The 14,511-nt window shown below is 35.0% G+C and overlaps 1 protein-coding gene across 6 annotated transcripts in view; it reads left to right on the top strand.

Moving 5' to 3' along the window:
• Window positions 1–10,570, top strand: part of LOC110451586 (ADP-ribosylation factor GTPase-activating protein 2-like) — a 28,698-nt gene extending 18,128 nt beyond the window's left edge. For 5 of the 6 annotated variants that reach the window (XM_021499702.1, XM_021499700.1, XM_021499701.1 and 2 more), the window contains one exon: window positions 6,557–10,570. In XM_021499702.1, coding sequence (XP_021355377.1) covers window positions 6,557–6,574 — 18 coding nt within the window. In that variant the 3' untranslated portion in view covers window positions 6,575–10,570. Of the gene's footprint in view, window positions 1–2,546; window positions 2,570–6,556 lie in introns of all 6 variants that reach the window. The other variant, XM_021499699.1, reaches the window with a different exon arrangement.
• The last annotated feature ends 3,941 nt before the right edge of the window (window positions 10,571–14,511 follow it).

Below are 14,511 nucleotides of genomic sequence, written 5' to 3'. Positions count from 1 at the left end.
GGTAAGGTTCTTCACAGTAATTTTCCTGTTATGGTTCCCTATAAGCTTGGGTACAGTTACTGTAAATGTTATGGTGTATGTGTTGAGGTTCTTCACAGTAATTTTCCTGCTATGGTTCCCTATAAGCTTGGGTAGAGTTCCTGTAAATGTTATGGTGTATGTGTTGAGGTTCTTCACAGTAATTTTCCTGCTTTGGTTCCCTATAAGCTTGGGTAGAGTTCTCGTAAATGTTATGGTGTATGTGTTAAGGTGTTTCACAGTAATTTTCCTGCTATGGTTCCCTATAAGCTTGGGTAGAGTTCTCGTAAATGTTATGGTGTATGTGTTAAAGTTCTTCACAGTAATTTTCCTGCTTTGGTTCCCTATAAGCTTGGGTAGAGTTACTGTACATGTTATGGTGTATGTGTTAAGGTTTTCCACAGTAATTTTCCTGCTATGATTTCCTATAAGCTTGGGTTGAGTTACCGTAAATGTTATGGTGTATGTTTTAAAGTTCTTCACAGTAATTTTCCTGCTATGATTCCCTGTAAGCTTGGGTAGATTTACTGTAAATGTTATGGTGTATGTGTTAAGGTTTTCCACAGTAATTTTCCTGCTATGATTCCCTATAAGCCTGGGTAAAGTTCCCGTAAATGTTATGGTGTATGTGTTAAGGTTTTTCACAGTAATTTTCCTGCTATGATTCCCTATAAGCTTGGGTAGATTTACTGTAAATGTTATGGTGTATGTGCTAAGGTTCTTCACAGTAATTTTCCTGCTATGATTCCCTATAAGCCTGGGTAAAGTTCCAGTAAATGTTATGGTGTATGTGTTAAGGTTCTTCACAGTAATTTTCCTGCTATGGTTCCCTATAAGCTTGGGTAGAGTTACGATAACCGTAGTTGTTATGTTGTATAAGATAAGGTCCTTTATGCTAATTGTTTCCTGCTATGTGGGTATGGTTAGAGGCTGAGGTATATATGGTTCCCCATAAAATTAGGTAGAAAAATAGCTTTGATGTTATTGTGTTTGTGCTAAGGTTCTTTACAGATATTTTCCTGCTATGGTTCCTCATAAGCTTAGGTAGAGTTACCGTAAATGTTATGGTGTATGTGCTAAGGTTTTTCACAGTAATTTTCCTGCTATGGTTCCCAATAAGCTTAGGTAGAGTTACCGTAATGCTATGGTGTACACTAAGAGGTACTTTTGATGTTCTAAGTTTAAATTAATGTTGTGTTGATGAGTAGTGAGTTATGTTTAGGGTCTTTGGTATTATTGGAATGTTCCTTGAGTTCCAAAGAACCTTTTTGTTACAAATGCAAGAATTTTGTTTAATGTGATTTTATTTAAAACCAACTGTAAAGAAAAATAGGATATCAAATGATGGGAACTGCTTAAATATGCACCATAGAACGGAGATACTGTAGACTTTATGCTGGTATTCTGAGTTATACAGCCAAGCTACCGTAGAGATTATGTTTAGTGCACTCTGACAGAGAGCTGAGTTACTGTAGACATTATGTTTGGTGCACTCTGACACAGAGCTGAGTTATCGTATACATTATGTTTAGTGCACTCTGACACAGAGCTGAGTTACTGTAGACATTATGTTTGGTGCATTCTGACACAGAGCTGAGTTACTGTAGACATTATGTTTAGTGCACTCTGAGACAGAGCTGAGTTATCGTAGACATTATGTTTAGTGCACTCTGACACAGAGCTGAGTTACCGTAGACATTATGTTTGCTGCACTCTGACACAGAGCTGAGTTACTGTAGACATTATGTTTAGTGCCCTCTGACACAGAGCTGAGTTACCGTAGACATTATGTTTGCTGCACTCTGACACAGAGCTGAGTTACTGTAGACATTATGTTTAGTGCATTCTTAACAGAGCTGAGTTACCGTAGACATTATGTTTGGTGCACTCTGACCCAGAGCTGAGTTATCGGAGACATTATGTTTGGTGCTCTCTGACACAGAGCTGAGGTATCGGGGACATTATGTTTGGAGCATTCTTTTACAGAGATGAATTACCGTAGATACTATGTTTGGTGCACTCTGACGCAGAGCTGAGTTACCGTAGACATTAAGTTTGGTGCATTCTTATACAGAGCCTAGTTGACATTATGTTTCGTGAGCTCATTTCTAGGGCTGAGTTATAGTAGACATTATGTTTAGTGCATTCTGACACAGAGCTGCGTTATCGGAGACATTATGTTTGGTGAGCTCTGACACAGAGCTGAGTTATAGTAGACATTATGTTTAGTGCACTCTGAAACAGAGCTGAGTTACTGTAGACATTATGTTTATCGCACTCTGACACAGAGATGAGTTACCGTAAACATTATGTTTGGTGCATTCTTTTACAGAGCTGAATTACCGTAGATATTATGTTTGGTGCATTCTTATACAGAGCCTAGTTGACATTATGTTTCGTTTGCTCATTTCTAGGGCTGAGTTACAGTAGATATTAGAAGCAACCTTTGGTCGAGTCAGAGCACATGTTGTCGACTTGTACTTTGTTACTGTGAAAGTTATCACCAGTGTGCTGTGCTTGTCTTTCAGAACTAGAGCCTAGACAACAACAGGTGCGGTAGATATTGTCAACATCTTGTGTGTAGTGCTTGACTTTGGCTTGACCTTTAACACTGTTCTGTCCTGTAATCACCTTCACGACACTTACTCCTGATCACAATGTCCAACACATTTCATACACAAATCTGTCATGTTTGATCATAGGCAAGAGTAATGAAAAAGTGTAACAAACGATTATCTTGATGGTTAAACTTATGAGATTAATTGAACTGTTAAAAATTGATGCAATTGCTAAAATATCACAGAACACTATTCCTTCCCCTTATTATCCCTCCTTTCGATACCCTCCTCTCTGGTTCTTCTTTCATCTTCTCCTTCATTAACTGTTCCTTTTTTCCTTCTTTTTCTCCTTCCTGTCATCCTTCTTCTCCTCTTGCTCTTCCGTGTACATCTTCTCCACTTCCTCCAGTACATGTATGTGATCACAGGACAAAACAGCTGTAGTGTATTTTGCATTTGATTAACTACGTTTATCTAAAGATACGTAATTTTAATACACCTGTACACCATTTTGCTTTCTGGCTTGGTTAAGAAGTACAAGGTATAACTAGTTTAGACATTTTATACTAATCTAGCGCTATACAGAAGTTCATCTTTTGTTGTAGTGAGCCAGTGTTACTGTTGAATACTGTGAATCAGTTTCCTCATGAATTAGCGAGAGGTTGATTTCTTGCTTATTTATTAGGATACTCTTTTACAATTTTAAATCTCAATGTTGATTATCAATTTTGAATGAGCCTTAAGCTTCTTTCCATTGTTAAATTACAAATTATTTGTAAACAAGTCTACGAACATTTTTCGCAAAATAACGTGGTTTTCAGTTTCTAGAGAAAATATGTTTCAGCTTAAATGTTTTTATTGGACAATTCTCCGATTTCAATCCCTTTTGATGCAAAAAAATATATTACTGAGTATGGAAGTATTTTCCTGTTTTCCATGGAGACATGACACGTTATAGGATTTTAGTGTACATCAGTTGTAGGTTAACATGGACGCTACACTTCAAAGCCTATCTATTAAGCCTAATAATATGAGAATGCAAATTTATCTCTTGGTTTATTTATTCATATTTATTACATTTGGGAACACAAACTACTTATTCAAAGATTAAATTTGTTATTGGTAGTTTAAAATTCTTTTGTTTCTTTGTAAAATTTCATTGCTTTTAGTTTTCAAGAAGAGTAATTAAGAAAATTTTGTAGAAGCGTTATTAGGTATATATGAGGCTTTGAACAGCTGGGGTCTTTTGTTGGTATGATGTACTGGGTTATAGCCTATAGACCCTATCAGAGGAAAAGTCGGCATACAGCTTTAACTTATATAGTGAATAACAATAATAAACCGCATTGCTGTCATTTATTTATATAACATACCCTATCTATCCTGTAATAAGCCCAAAGAGCCAGAACATATCTTTAACTCAAATTAGAGGGAATGAGCTTACTTAGTGACATAGCTTACTATCAGACATTGACATAGCACTGTCAGCGTTTTTTTTTTTACTAAATTACATAAGATATGGGTGGGCTTATTACCAGGCATGGGCTTATTGCTGGATAGATACAGTAGATGTTTTCCTCTGAACATTATTGATACACCCCTTTATTCATCAATCTGTAACTATCCCATTCACAAAGAAAATTGCATGTCATCAGTTTTGTCTCGCCGCCACAAAGTGGAAGCAAGACTAACTAAGGTGGTGCTTTTCCGGCGATGGCATCAACATTAAGTTTTTACGTTTAAGTTAATTTCTCTAAAAGTATAAGTGCTAGACCCACCAAACTTGGACCATAGATGCATTCTTAGGTAGTACATCTTAACCCATTAATCAAAAGCTGAATGCTGCATACCTTTCATGGTCTATTGACTTGGTCAGCATCTCCATCAACATTAAGTTGTTGCATTTTAAGTTAGTTTCTCTGATATATGCATTGATGGTCTAAGTGGTGTATAGGTGAGACATCAATCCAAATGGCTTGTGCATGAATTGAAGAATATTTTCAGTGAGTGTAATTTCACCTTTAGACGCTTTGATATATTCTGCTTCCATGTAAATATGTACGCATATGATATATAATGTAGCCTTTTATTACATGCATTTGATGCTCCTACTTTAAGACCCTCATCACTTAAGATTCTTCCACCTTTCGCTTCACTGGATTAGTTGGGTAGAAGAGATTTAAAGGAATTTTCAGTTAAAGAGTTATGCTACATTACTGTGATACTGTATCTACTTCCTTTCGTGAAGAGTTCCGTAATTAGAATCCTTACAACACTTATCAGCATTAATTTCGTAATAGCTAAAAGCTGTACCCTTAATATTTGTATTGATAGCCGCCGATAATTCTGAATTAATTATCCCATGCATTTGATTAAAACTTCTAAAGGGAGATAACTACTGGTAACACGAAACACAGTTGTAAAAGTAGCATTTAACTGAAAGATCCAAATCTTCTGAACTATCCTCCTAAAATTGGTGTCATAGTTTTATTCATAAGTGTTCATGCACTGTTAATGGATAATTAATTTTAATTTGTTATATTTAATGTTCATTATATGTTCTGAATTTGTATCTTATGTATTATAAAATGTTGTGATTCTGTTGCAAAGGTAAAACCAATCCAATCATAGCACTTTAATCAATCATTACTACGGTATGCACTTTATTTCAGCCATTTTAAAATTTGATTGAGAACAAATGGAATATTTGATCTTTTCAGGAGTAGTCACCCTCACTAATGCAAGTGAATTAGTCATGATGAGAATAAGTATGATAGTTATTAAACTTTGTGATTTTTACTGTGATGGCCAAACTTCGTACCAGGCAAAAATAGATTTTACGGATGAGGGATGAATATTTGACTGGGTGAACAATTCCATGTACACATGTACAGTACTAGTTATCCAATATAACTTTGTTCTTATCTGTGAGAAGATTGAAGTAACATGAACTTCAACACTGTTTGAATATTAACACAAGGGGTAATTTTGTGGTAATTTTGTGAAACAGAAATCCTTACAAAAATTAACTTTATAAAGAATCAGGTAAAAATAAATTAACAATATTGAAGTTTGATTTACTGTTTAAACTGTTCATTTTGTATTGCTAAAATTTCGACGATTTTAGTGAACTTTTCTTCCAACTAACATCCTCATAGATGTAATTTCCTCAGCATACATAAACACCTTTGAAAAACTGAAAGAGTCTTTAACGCTTGATTGATTTAATAAACGAGAGAGCTTGTTAAAATTGTGATAATTTTTGTCGTATCATTATGTGTTGTGAATAGCATTTAGATATTACGTGGCTGTTTTAACGATGTATGATTATAAGTGGAACACAGATTCGATTTCAGATTAATATCTTTAACAACATTATAAAAGGCAAGCTACCATTTCTGTCAACTTTTGGAAGTTACTCATCAGCATATATCTAAGGAAGACAACCTATCATACATATATTTTTTATGTAAATAGCGTTTCCCAAGATTATTTTGAGTGTGTGCTCCTTTAATCCCTTCAAGAGTTAGGCAAGCTTGGCTTCCTATTGCCTAAACATAATTAAGTATAAAATTTTAAATTTTCATAAAAAAATATGTCTTATTGAATTAAAACCAATTTTACCCCTCTCTGTAATTGTATTGTTTTACCCCTCTTTGTAAATTTACCCCTCTCTGTAATTGTAGTGTTTTACCCCTCTCTGTAAATTTACCCCTCTCTGTAATTGTATTGTTTTACCCCTCTCTGTAAATTTACCCCTCTCTGTAATTGTATTGTTTTACCCCTCTCTGTAAATTTACTCCTCTCTGTAATTGTATTGTTTTACCCCTCTCTGTAAATTTACCCCTCTCTGTAATTGTATTGTTTTACCCCTCTCTGTAAATTTACCCCTCTCTGTAATTGCATTGTTTTACCCCTCTCTATATTTGTATTGTTTTACCCATCTCTGTAATTGTGTCATTTGTTTTGTGTATTTTCAGGATAAATATGGAAGTTAATGTCCGACTGGAATAGACTGGAGAGAAGGGAGATAATTACCGCAGACTTTGTTGTGTACTTTGGTTCTAGCTCAGTGGAATGAAGAACACATCGGATCTAACTAACATTGTACAGCCATTTACAGTTTGCCCTGGACACGCAGCCGTCGGTACTATACTGACGTATTGATTTAGTAACGAGTCAGCATTGTGGTTTCCATAGTTTCTTATATTATTTTTCTCTCCCTCCCTCACTTTCATAAAGTCATAAAATCAAGGTCAATAATATCTCAGCCACAACTGTTCCTATATATCCACGGTTGCCTTGTGGCTGAAGAAACCCTCACTATCCATTTAGCCATGTAACCTTTGGGACCTGTTTTTTTTTAAACCAGAAGTTGATGGGCTTACAGAATTATGGTCATTTAAAATGGTCATGTGATCATGACTTTCATGTCATTTACTGTAATCCAGGGCATTGTAACTTTGGGGCATTGTGCAAAATCTAGACATTAGGACAAAGGATAGGCCTATTACATCATGTTTGGTTGAAGGAGAGAGTTGATGTGGATAAAAGAAGGGCGGTGTCCTGATCCTCCGAGCTCTGCCTGTAAACCGAGGCCAATTCTGTATTATACAGCATTCCTTCCAGACCGCTGTAAACAACATCTAATAAAAGGGCTGAGAAAAATTAGAAACTTGTTTTACAGTTACGAAGAAAGACATATTTTTTTCCGCTATTTGTTAACGTGGTCAGCAGTGGTCACTTTATTGAAGAGATGATTATTTATCACTGTTACTGTATTGTGAATGTGAGCGAGTGACTACAGTGCGTGTGACCTGTGATTTGTCCGGAGGTACGAATGATCAGGCTCGAATGTGCAAGTCTGATTGTCATAAAATCTCAAAATGAAAGGTCAAACTTGTCTTTTTTCACTGACATGAGGTAGATGAGTAATGGTCAGACGATATATTTTGAAGGTCAGATGGGATTATATGGCCACTGTTTGCTGACAGATAATACCTTAAGTTAATTTGGTTTGGTCTGTATCACGTTGGCCATTATAGGCTTTGAACCTTCAAGTGTTTTGTCTCCGTCTGGAGATCGTAATTTGTTATGCAAATGTCTAACCTAGAGCCAATTGGTACGGTTATATCAACCGTGTGGAGTTAAGCATTTGTCAATGAAAATGGTAGTTCTATTCTAAATTCCTCTTCTTGTTGAAAGAATTCTTGACAATTTTTGTTCCAATGTTTTTCCGAGATAATATATTCTAAAGTCAATACAGTAATCAAAGAGGTACCGGTAAATAAAAAGTTATTTCTAGTTAAAAATATATTACAATATTGAAGAATGTATGTTTATTTCATTGGCTCCTACATTGAGTGTAATGATTGTGACTGGACATCAGCTTTGCCGTTCTTTTGAATGAAACGTGCTGATATTAGTAATAACATACTTGGATAATAAGTGTTTTGTTTTCTTTTTGTTCAGACATTTTAGTCGCTTGTATGACTGTGATGAATTGTATGGCTAAGATCATGTCATACATTATTTATGGTATTTTTATTGTATAGTTTTGTTTGTAAAGGAAATATTTAAGAAAGCACACAAATAGACATGTTTAACGTCATGGGAGTTATCTCCCTTGCCATATATTACCTCATGCTTTATTTTCCTGGAGTAAGTATGGTAGTTTGCAAGTAGATGAAGGCCATGTTTAAACATATGTTATATTTATTGAAAAAAGGAAAATGGTGAATTTCACATTTTCTGCTGCTTTAATGAAATGGAGGAGTGCTTTTCAGGGTTAGACACTTATTTGTTTTGCTTGGTAGTCCACAGGACTAGTTGAATAGACTATTGACTAGTCCTTTGTCAATGTCACTAGTCCAAGATTTCCCGATAAGGAAACATCAAAAGTAGTCGACTGTATGGGTCTTAAAATAACTACTGTCATAAAAATAGGGTGAAGTTTTAGGAAAATTTTGACAATTATCATGCAATACATCTCATTTTAAGCAGTTTCTAAATTTTATAATCATGAAAATTTTATAATCATATTTTTTCACAAGTCCAAAGGACCAGTTAGGTGAGGTGATTCACTCGCTTGCTGAAATCTACCAGTCCAGGACTGGCGGTCTCGTGTTAGTGTCGACTTTAAAATACAATTTATTAAACAGATAACACTTAGTGCACATCTACTTTGGGTATTTTATAGCACTGCATCTCATAAACAACACAAATCAACTTTAAACATGACATTTTGATTATGTTCAGTGCATTTTGTTTGCTTTTTTCTTTTCTTTATATTTAATACAAGGTGAATATACTAAGGCTTCAAAATGATAGGGTTTGGGGGAAAAAAATCCAAATTTAAATTGTGAATAACTACAGTTTAAGACCTGGGTTATTTCCTTCAGGTCAAGGACATCAATGGCAGATCGGTAGGGCGAGGTCCTAGCATCACATCAAGGTTGTCCAATGCATTTAACTGTCACCATTGTTACATACATCTTTTATAAATTAATGTTATAATGCACTGTCCTTCGCTGCTAACAAGATGTAATCTTACTCCTCATTTACTATAAACATAGTATGTACAGGTTTATTTATGTACCATATGATTTGGATAAAATGCTTAAAGAATTGTCATATATACATCAACTTCACAGACATTCATCAGTGGTGAGAAAATGTTTGAACGGTGATATTAAATTTTTACAGACAATGTGTTATATTAAAAGGAAAATTATTTGACAAAAGAAATATAATGGATGATATGTGTTAGTGTTGTGTTACAACTGTATGTAAATGTACAGTTCAGTTTTCATGCACATGGTGAAGATTTTACCAGGTAACTTTCCTGTCATTTATAATACTAGTATTCATAAAGGTGAGGGACACTTGTAGCCTTACATTGGTGACTAGCTGTGTTTGTAAAGTTTGTATTTCTAGTCCCTTTCCCTTAAATAAATCTCCTGTTTGTTATACAATTCATTCAAAATTAACGATTAAGTGACTATCAGAATATAGAATAAGGACTCTACAAATTAAGCTTGGTGCTGAAACTGACGGAGGCAATCATATCACTGTATGTCTTCTGTGAAGGACTAACTAGGGTCTGTTATTTATATAACTCGCTGATTGGAGAGATCTGTTTGTCTGGCGTTCCCTAACAGTACCCTGTAGCTTAGTGTTGGTCAAGTCCCTCATACTGCCAAACACAAATTTCTTCAGCCTGTAGAATATACAGATCCCGAGCTTTAACTCAATATGAGTGAAGCCCTCAACTATTTTGTGAGGTACATGTGTAGGAAAGTAAGTCACCACCTACATGAAAATCAAGTTGAGAAAGACTTTAATAATTTAAGTGGGAAGTTTAAGATTTAAGGAGATATGCTACCTTACTGTGTTTAGAATTATCTTTCTAAAAGTATTTCTTTTAAAGAACCTTTCAAGCATATGCATTAAAATGTTAACTAGCTCCTATATATGTAAATACTTATTTTGTACATGTAGTGCATTGTAGAAGGCAAGCTTGTATGCATTGACACTTTGGGGTTTACTTTGTTAAATACTAAACAAAAATAGAGAGATTGATCACAAATCACATTTGTAAGGGAGGTAACTCTCACAACACATTTGTAAGGGAGATAATTCTTACACAAATCCTGGTAATAATGGTTACAAGGTAGCATATATCCATAACAAATCCTCATGTGTAAGGAATGCACATGCAAGTAAGGAAATGTGTTTTTAAATCTGGACATAATAATTACTTGTCAAGAAAGATGTACATGTTCTTACATGGGTTTAATACAAAGTGGTTTAGACTGTCTGGTCAAAATTGACCAAAGCATTTTCTGTATATTGATGGGTCATTAATTTTTCGTGTAACATTCAGTTTGGACCAGACAGCAGTTCCAATGTGGTCGCTAAAACTAATTTGTATCAAGATGGTGAAGATTGAGCATATCTGTTATGTGGTCAAATAAAACAACTTTCTATAGATATCAGTTTTGTTGTTTCTTTATTTTCTATAAATAAAACACAATATTACAAACCTGAAGTTAAGTTTGTGAAGTTGAGAAAAATGCATAATTATGCATAAATTATAACTTCACATATCCACTTTATTGAGTATTATGTACAGTCAAGCTTCCATAAATTGAAGTTAGAAGATTTAGATTTCTCAATATGACAAACTTACTTAAAAATCATTCTTTTTCTTTTGTATAACTGATATTCCATTTAGAAATAGAACTTTTATAAGTTGAATTTTTCTCGCTGCTCTGAATTATAATCGATGCCCAATTGTTAGGAAAACTTCGAAAATTACAACGGTCAAACCACCCCATAAACCATAGTCTAACCCATGCTGTTACCATGATTAGACGATGGGTGACTGAGCTTTTGAGCATTTACAATGATTAAAAACAGTCAATCGGTTGCCTGAGTGATTCTTTTTGTCACCCCCCCTTCTATAATTCTGTCCACCCACCATCCACTCTTGAAATTTGGATCGTCTTTCACATTTCCCTTGGCAGGGGATCTGAATGACTATGTCCTTGTTTAAAGCTCTTACAGTGAGCTACTCCAGGCAAGTCAGCGTAAAACTCAAATGTGTAGGTCATTAATTTTGAGAAGAGTTGCTGTTGAATAAAATTCTGATTAATTGGAGCTCACATTATCAGCTATTGGAAAGAGCTTGAAATTATGCTAGGTTTATCCATAATGGCTGGTGCTATGTAAGGCCAAGCTCAATTGGGCAAGGTCATGCCAGCTACTAATGAGCAAAATGTGTAAAAGTTCTAATGATAAATTTATTTAAAATTGCACTCCTTGCAAAAAGTCTAGGATTAGAATCTTTGAGCTTAAGTCATACACCCCTGAAGACACATTTGAACTCCAACAATTCAGGTGTTGGAATTGTTCATTATGAATTTTCAGGGGTGAATGAGTTAATCACAATGTTCTTTTTTTTTTAAATGTTAGTGACTGACTGTTGTTTTTTGTCCTAAGAATGATACATTAAGTTCACGGGTATTTTTTTTTTACAATTTAAGCATAATTGTTAAGTTGTACAGTCATAGTGTTTAAGCAGTATTTAATACGTTGACCTGGATATGTTTCTGTGTTCCTAGTCACTGCCAGGAAGAATCCTACCCTACCTGACCTGTAGGGTCATATGAATTTATATATATGTCATGTTGCAGCATCTGTCATCCGTCTAACTGGCATCAACTGTTTGACAGTTTCTATTGACAGCTTCTTCTCAATAATCAACAGGCCAAGGGTGATGATATTTGTCAATGCATGCTGGGATTAATGACCTTGACCTACTTAGAAGATGACAAGGGTCAAATGGGTTGAAATCGTTAACCAACTTCTACTCAATAACAAAAAGGACCAGTGTGATGATCTTCTTTTTTACTGTTTTATGATATGAAAAATTAAAGATACCTTGTATTCAAGCACTTAAGAAAAGAAAAAAAGAAAAAAAAAAATTACCAAAGTTTTGATCGTTTCAAAAATTCAATAGTCAATCATAACCTTGATCTTCAAGATATTCAATATAAATTTCAAAATAAAGTTGTAGCAAAAAAACATAAACTTGTAAGATTTTCCACTGCATGATGTCGGGCAAACATTGGCAATATTTAATAAAAAGACACTGTTTAGCTGTAATCGGCACTTATTCCCCCTTATAAGAGTTACCTCCCTTTTTTCAGCACTAATTGAATGTTGCAAGCTCCCCTTTTTCCAAAGACCCTCCATTCTGGCCTTTTCCAAATATCAAAAACATTTTATACACTTTGTATCAGATATTACATTGTATAACAACTTTGAAAAAGGGGTTAAAAAATGTCTAAGGTCAAGGTCACTATCATTTAAATTATACCACAAGGGTATGCTTTATAGTTCTATACAGCTGTCTGAGGGGGTATGCAACATGTATTTCTACATCCTTTTCAAGTGTTGTTGTTATTTCACCTGTCCTTATGAAAACACTTAGCTTAATTCTGTAGTCTAATATGAAATAAAAAAACAACTCGTTACAATTCATTTTCTAAGTATTATTTGAGTGTAATTTTAATTTCCATGGTTATGATTCACTCATCTTAATATCAAGGTAATGAAGCCATTATCCGTGTTCTGAGATTTTGTAAATTAAATAGCATGTCATTGAAAAATTCCTGTCATTAAGACCCTATTGTACTGGGGAGAACAGCAATCAGAAGCATTGTACAAGCAATTCTAGTTCCTCACTCTAGAGAGTGCAGTACTTTCTATTATTGATATTTTGGCATAATCAAATTCATAAAACAGATCATAAAAAATAAGTTTGCTGCATGGAGGTGCAAGATAACACCGAGTTTGACCCAGAAGGTTATTAGGGAGCCTGATTCAATCAGCGCCTGGGAAAACATTTAAATTTCCTGTCAATTGGCTTCATAATTTCATAATTGTTCCTAAACATTTTTACCACACTGACTACCTTCATTGTGTCAAAATTTGCACTTCATTAATTCTGTTTTTATAATATTTGTTTTGTCAGAAAATTTATTCTCTGAAAAATATCCAATCATCTCTAGGGACAAAGATCAAATCAATTTCAGCTAAAACTGTGAGGATAATTAAAAACTCTGCTCCTACATAAAAAATGTTATAGGGGCATAATTCCCATAAAACCAGTTATTATGGGCCGATTGGTCGAGTGGTTAAGACTCTGGCCTTCCACGCAGGTGGCCAGGGTTAGATCCCTGAAGTCGTTGTATTCATGGATATTCAGAAAAAGTGTTTTTCTCCTGCCCAGATAACTCCAACAACCCAGGTGGAGTATAAATTGGTCAGGGGTGGATGTTGCGGATCTGTGCTGTAGCATTCAAGTGAGGTGGCACTATAAATGATGCCGTTGGAAGCACGGTCTCACTACAAACAGAACATATTACATCTCCAGCACAAACGCAGGCATACACACATATGGAGATATTAGCCAGGTGGCATAGGACAAGTAGTTAGTGCCTGATAATAAGGTCATTCATTTTAACCAACCTGGTAGCCCTTCATCTAAGTCTGCTAATGACTAAATATCAATATCCTGGACATTTTGGTTATTCAGAAGAGGAGAGGTTGTTGAAAGTTTTTAACATATTTGACCCCTGTGACCTTGAATATGAGTGAAGGCCATTAACTTGAACAAACTTGGTAGCTATTCATCTCAGCATGCTACTGGTCAAATATCATCACCCGAGGCATTTTGATTATTCAGAAAAAGTTGTTTAAAGTTTTTAACACATTTGACCCCTGTGACCTTAAATATGGGTGAAGGCCATTTACTTGAACAAACTTGGTAACTTACGACTACCAAGTTTGTTTAAATAAATGACCTTCACCAATTTTCAAGGTCACATAAATTTGCATAAAAGTATCCAGGGGGGTCGGGAGTTAAAGAGAGGTTGGGTAATGACTATAACGTTTCTACTCGACTCCCCAAACCTATTTGTGTCCAGTGATTGAACATTATTTTGGCATTATTTCCTGGCCCCGGGGTTGGGGATTGGTGGGGTAGGGGTGGATAAACATGCAACTGTAACCTTCTGATCAACTACTGAACTGTTTTTGATTAAACATTTTGAAACATAAGTTTTTTTCATAGGGGGGTACTTTTTATAAGGGGGTGGGGTTACTTTTTGGGAGGGGCATAAAAAGTATCCGGATACTATTTAAGCAAGAGGTACATTTTATGCATGACACCGGCTGCGATTTGGGGTCCCGGCATATTCCTGATATAGTCATTGTATTACCCTGTATAAACCAGACACCTGTGTAAACCAGACAAATAGTTTAGTCCCGCTGACATCCGGTTTAGAGAGGTCATTCCAATATACAAAATATATATTTTTACAAAAGTTTGAGTAAAATACTAGTACTAGAAGACTATATAGCGCCA

Source organism: Mizuhopecten yessoensis, unplaced genomic scaffold, assembly GCF_002113885.1.
Source record: "Mizuhopecten yessoensis strain PY_sf001 unplaced genomic scaffold, ASM211388v2 scaffold6135_1, whole genome shotgun sequence".
NCBI lineage: Eukaryota > Metazoa > Mollusca > Bivalvia > Pectinida > Pectinidae > Mizuhopecten > Mizuhopecten yessoensis.
The sequence above is the reverse complement of the archived record's forward strand: the minus strand, read 5'-3'. Positions and strand labels throughout refer to the sequence as shown.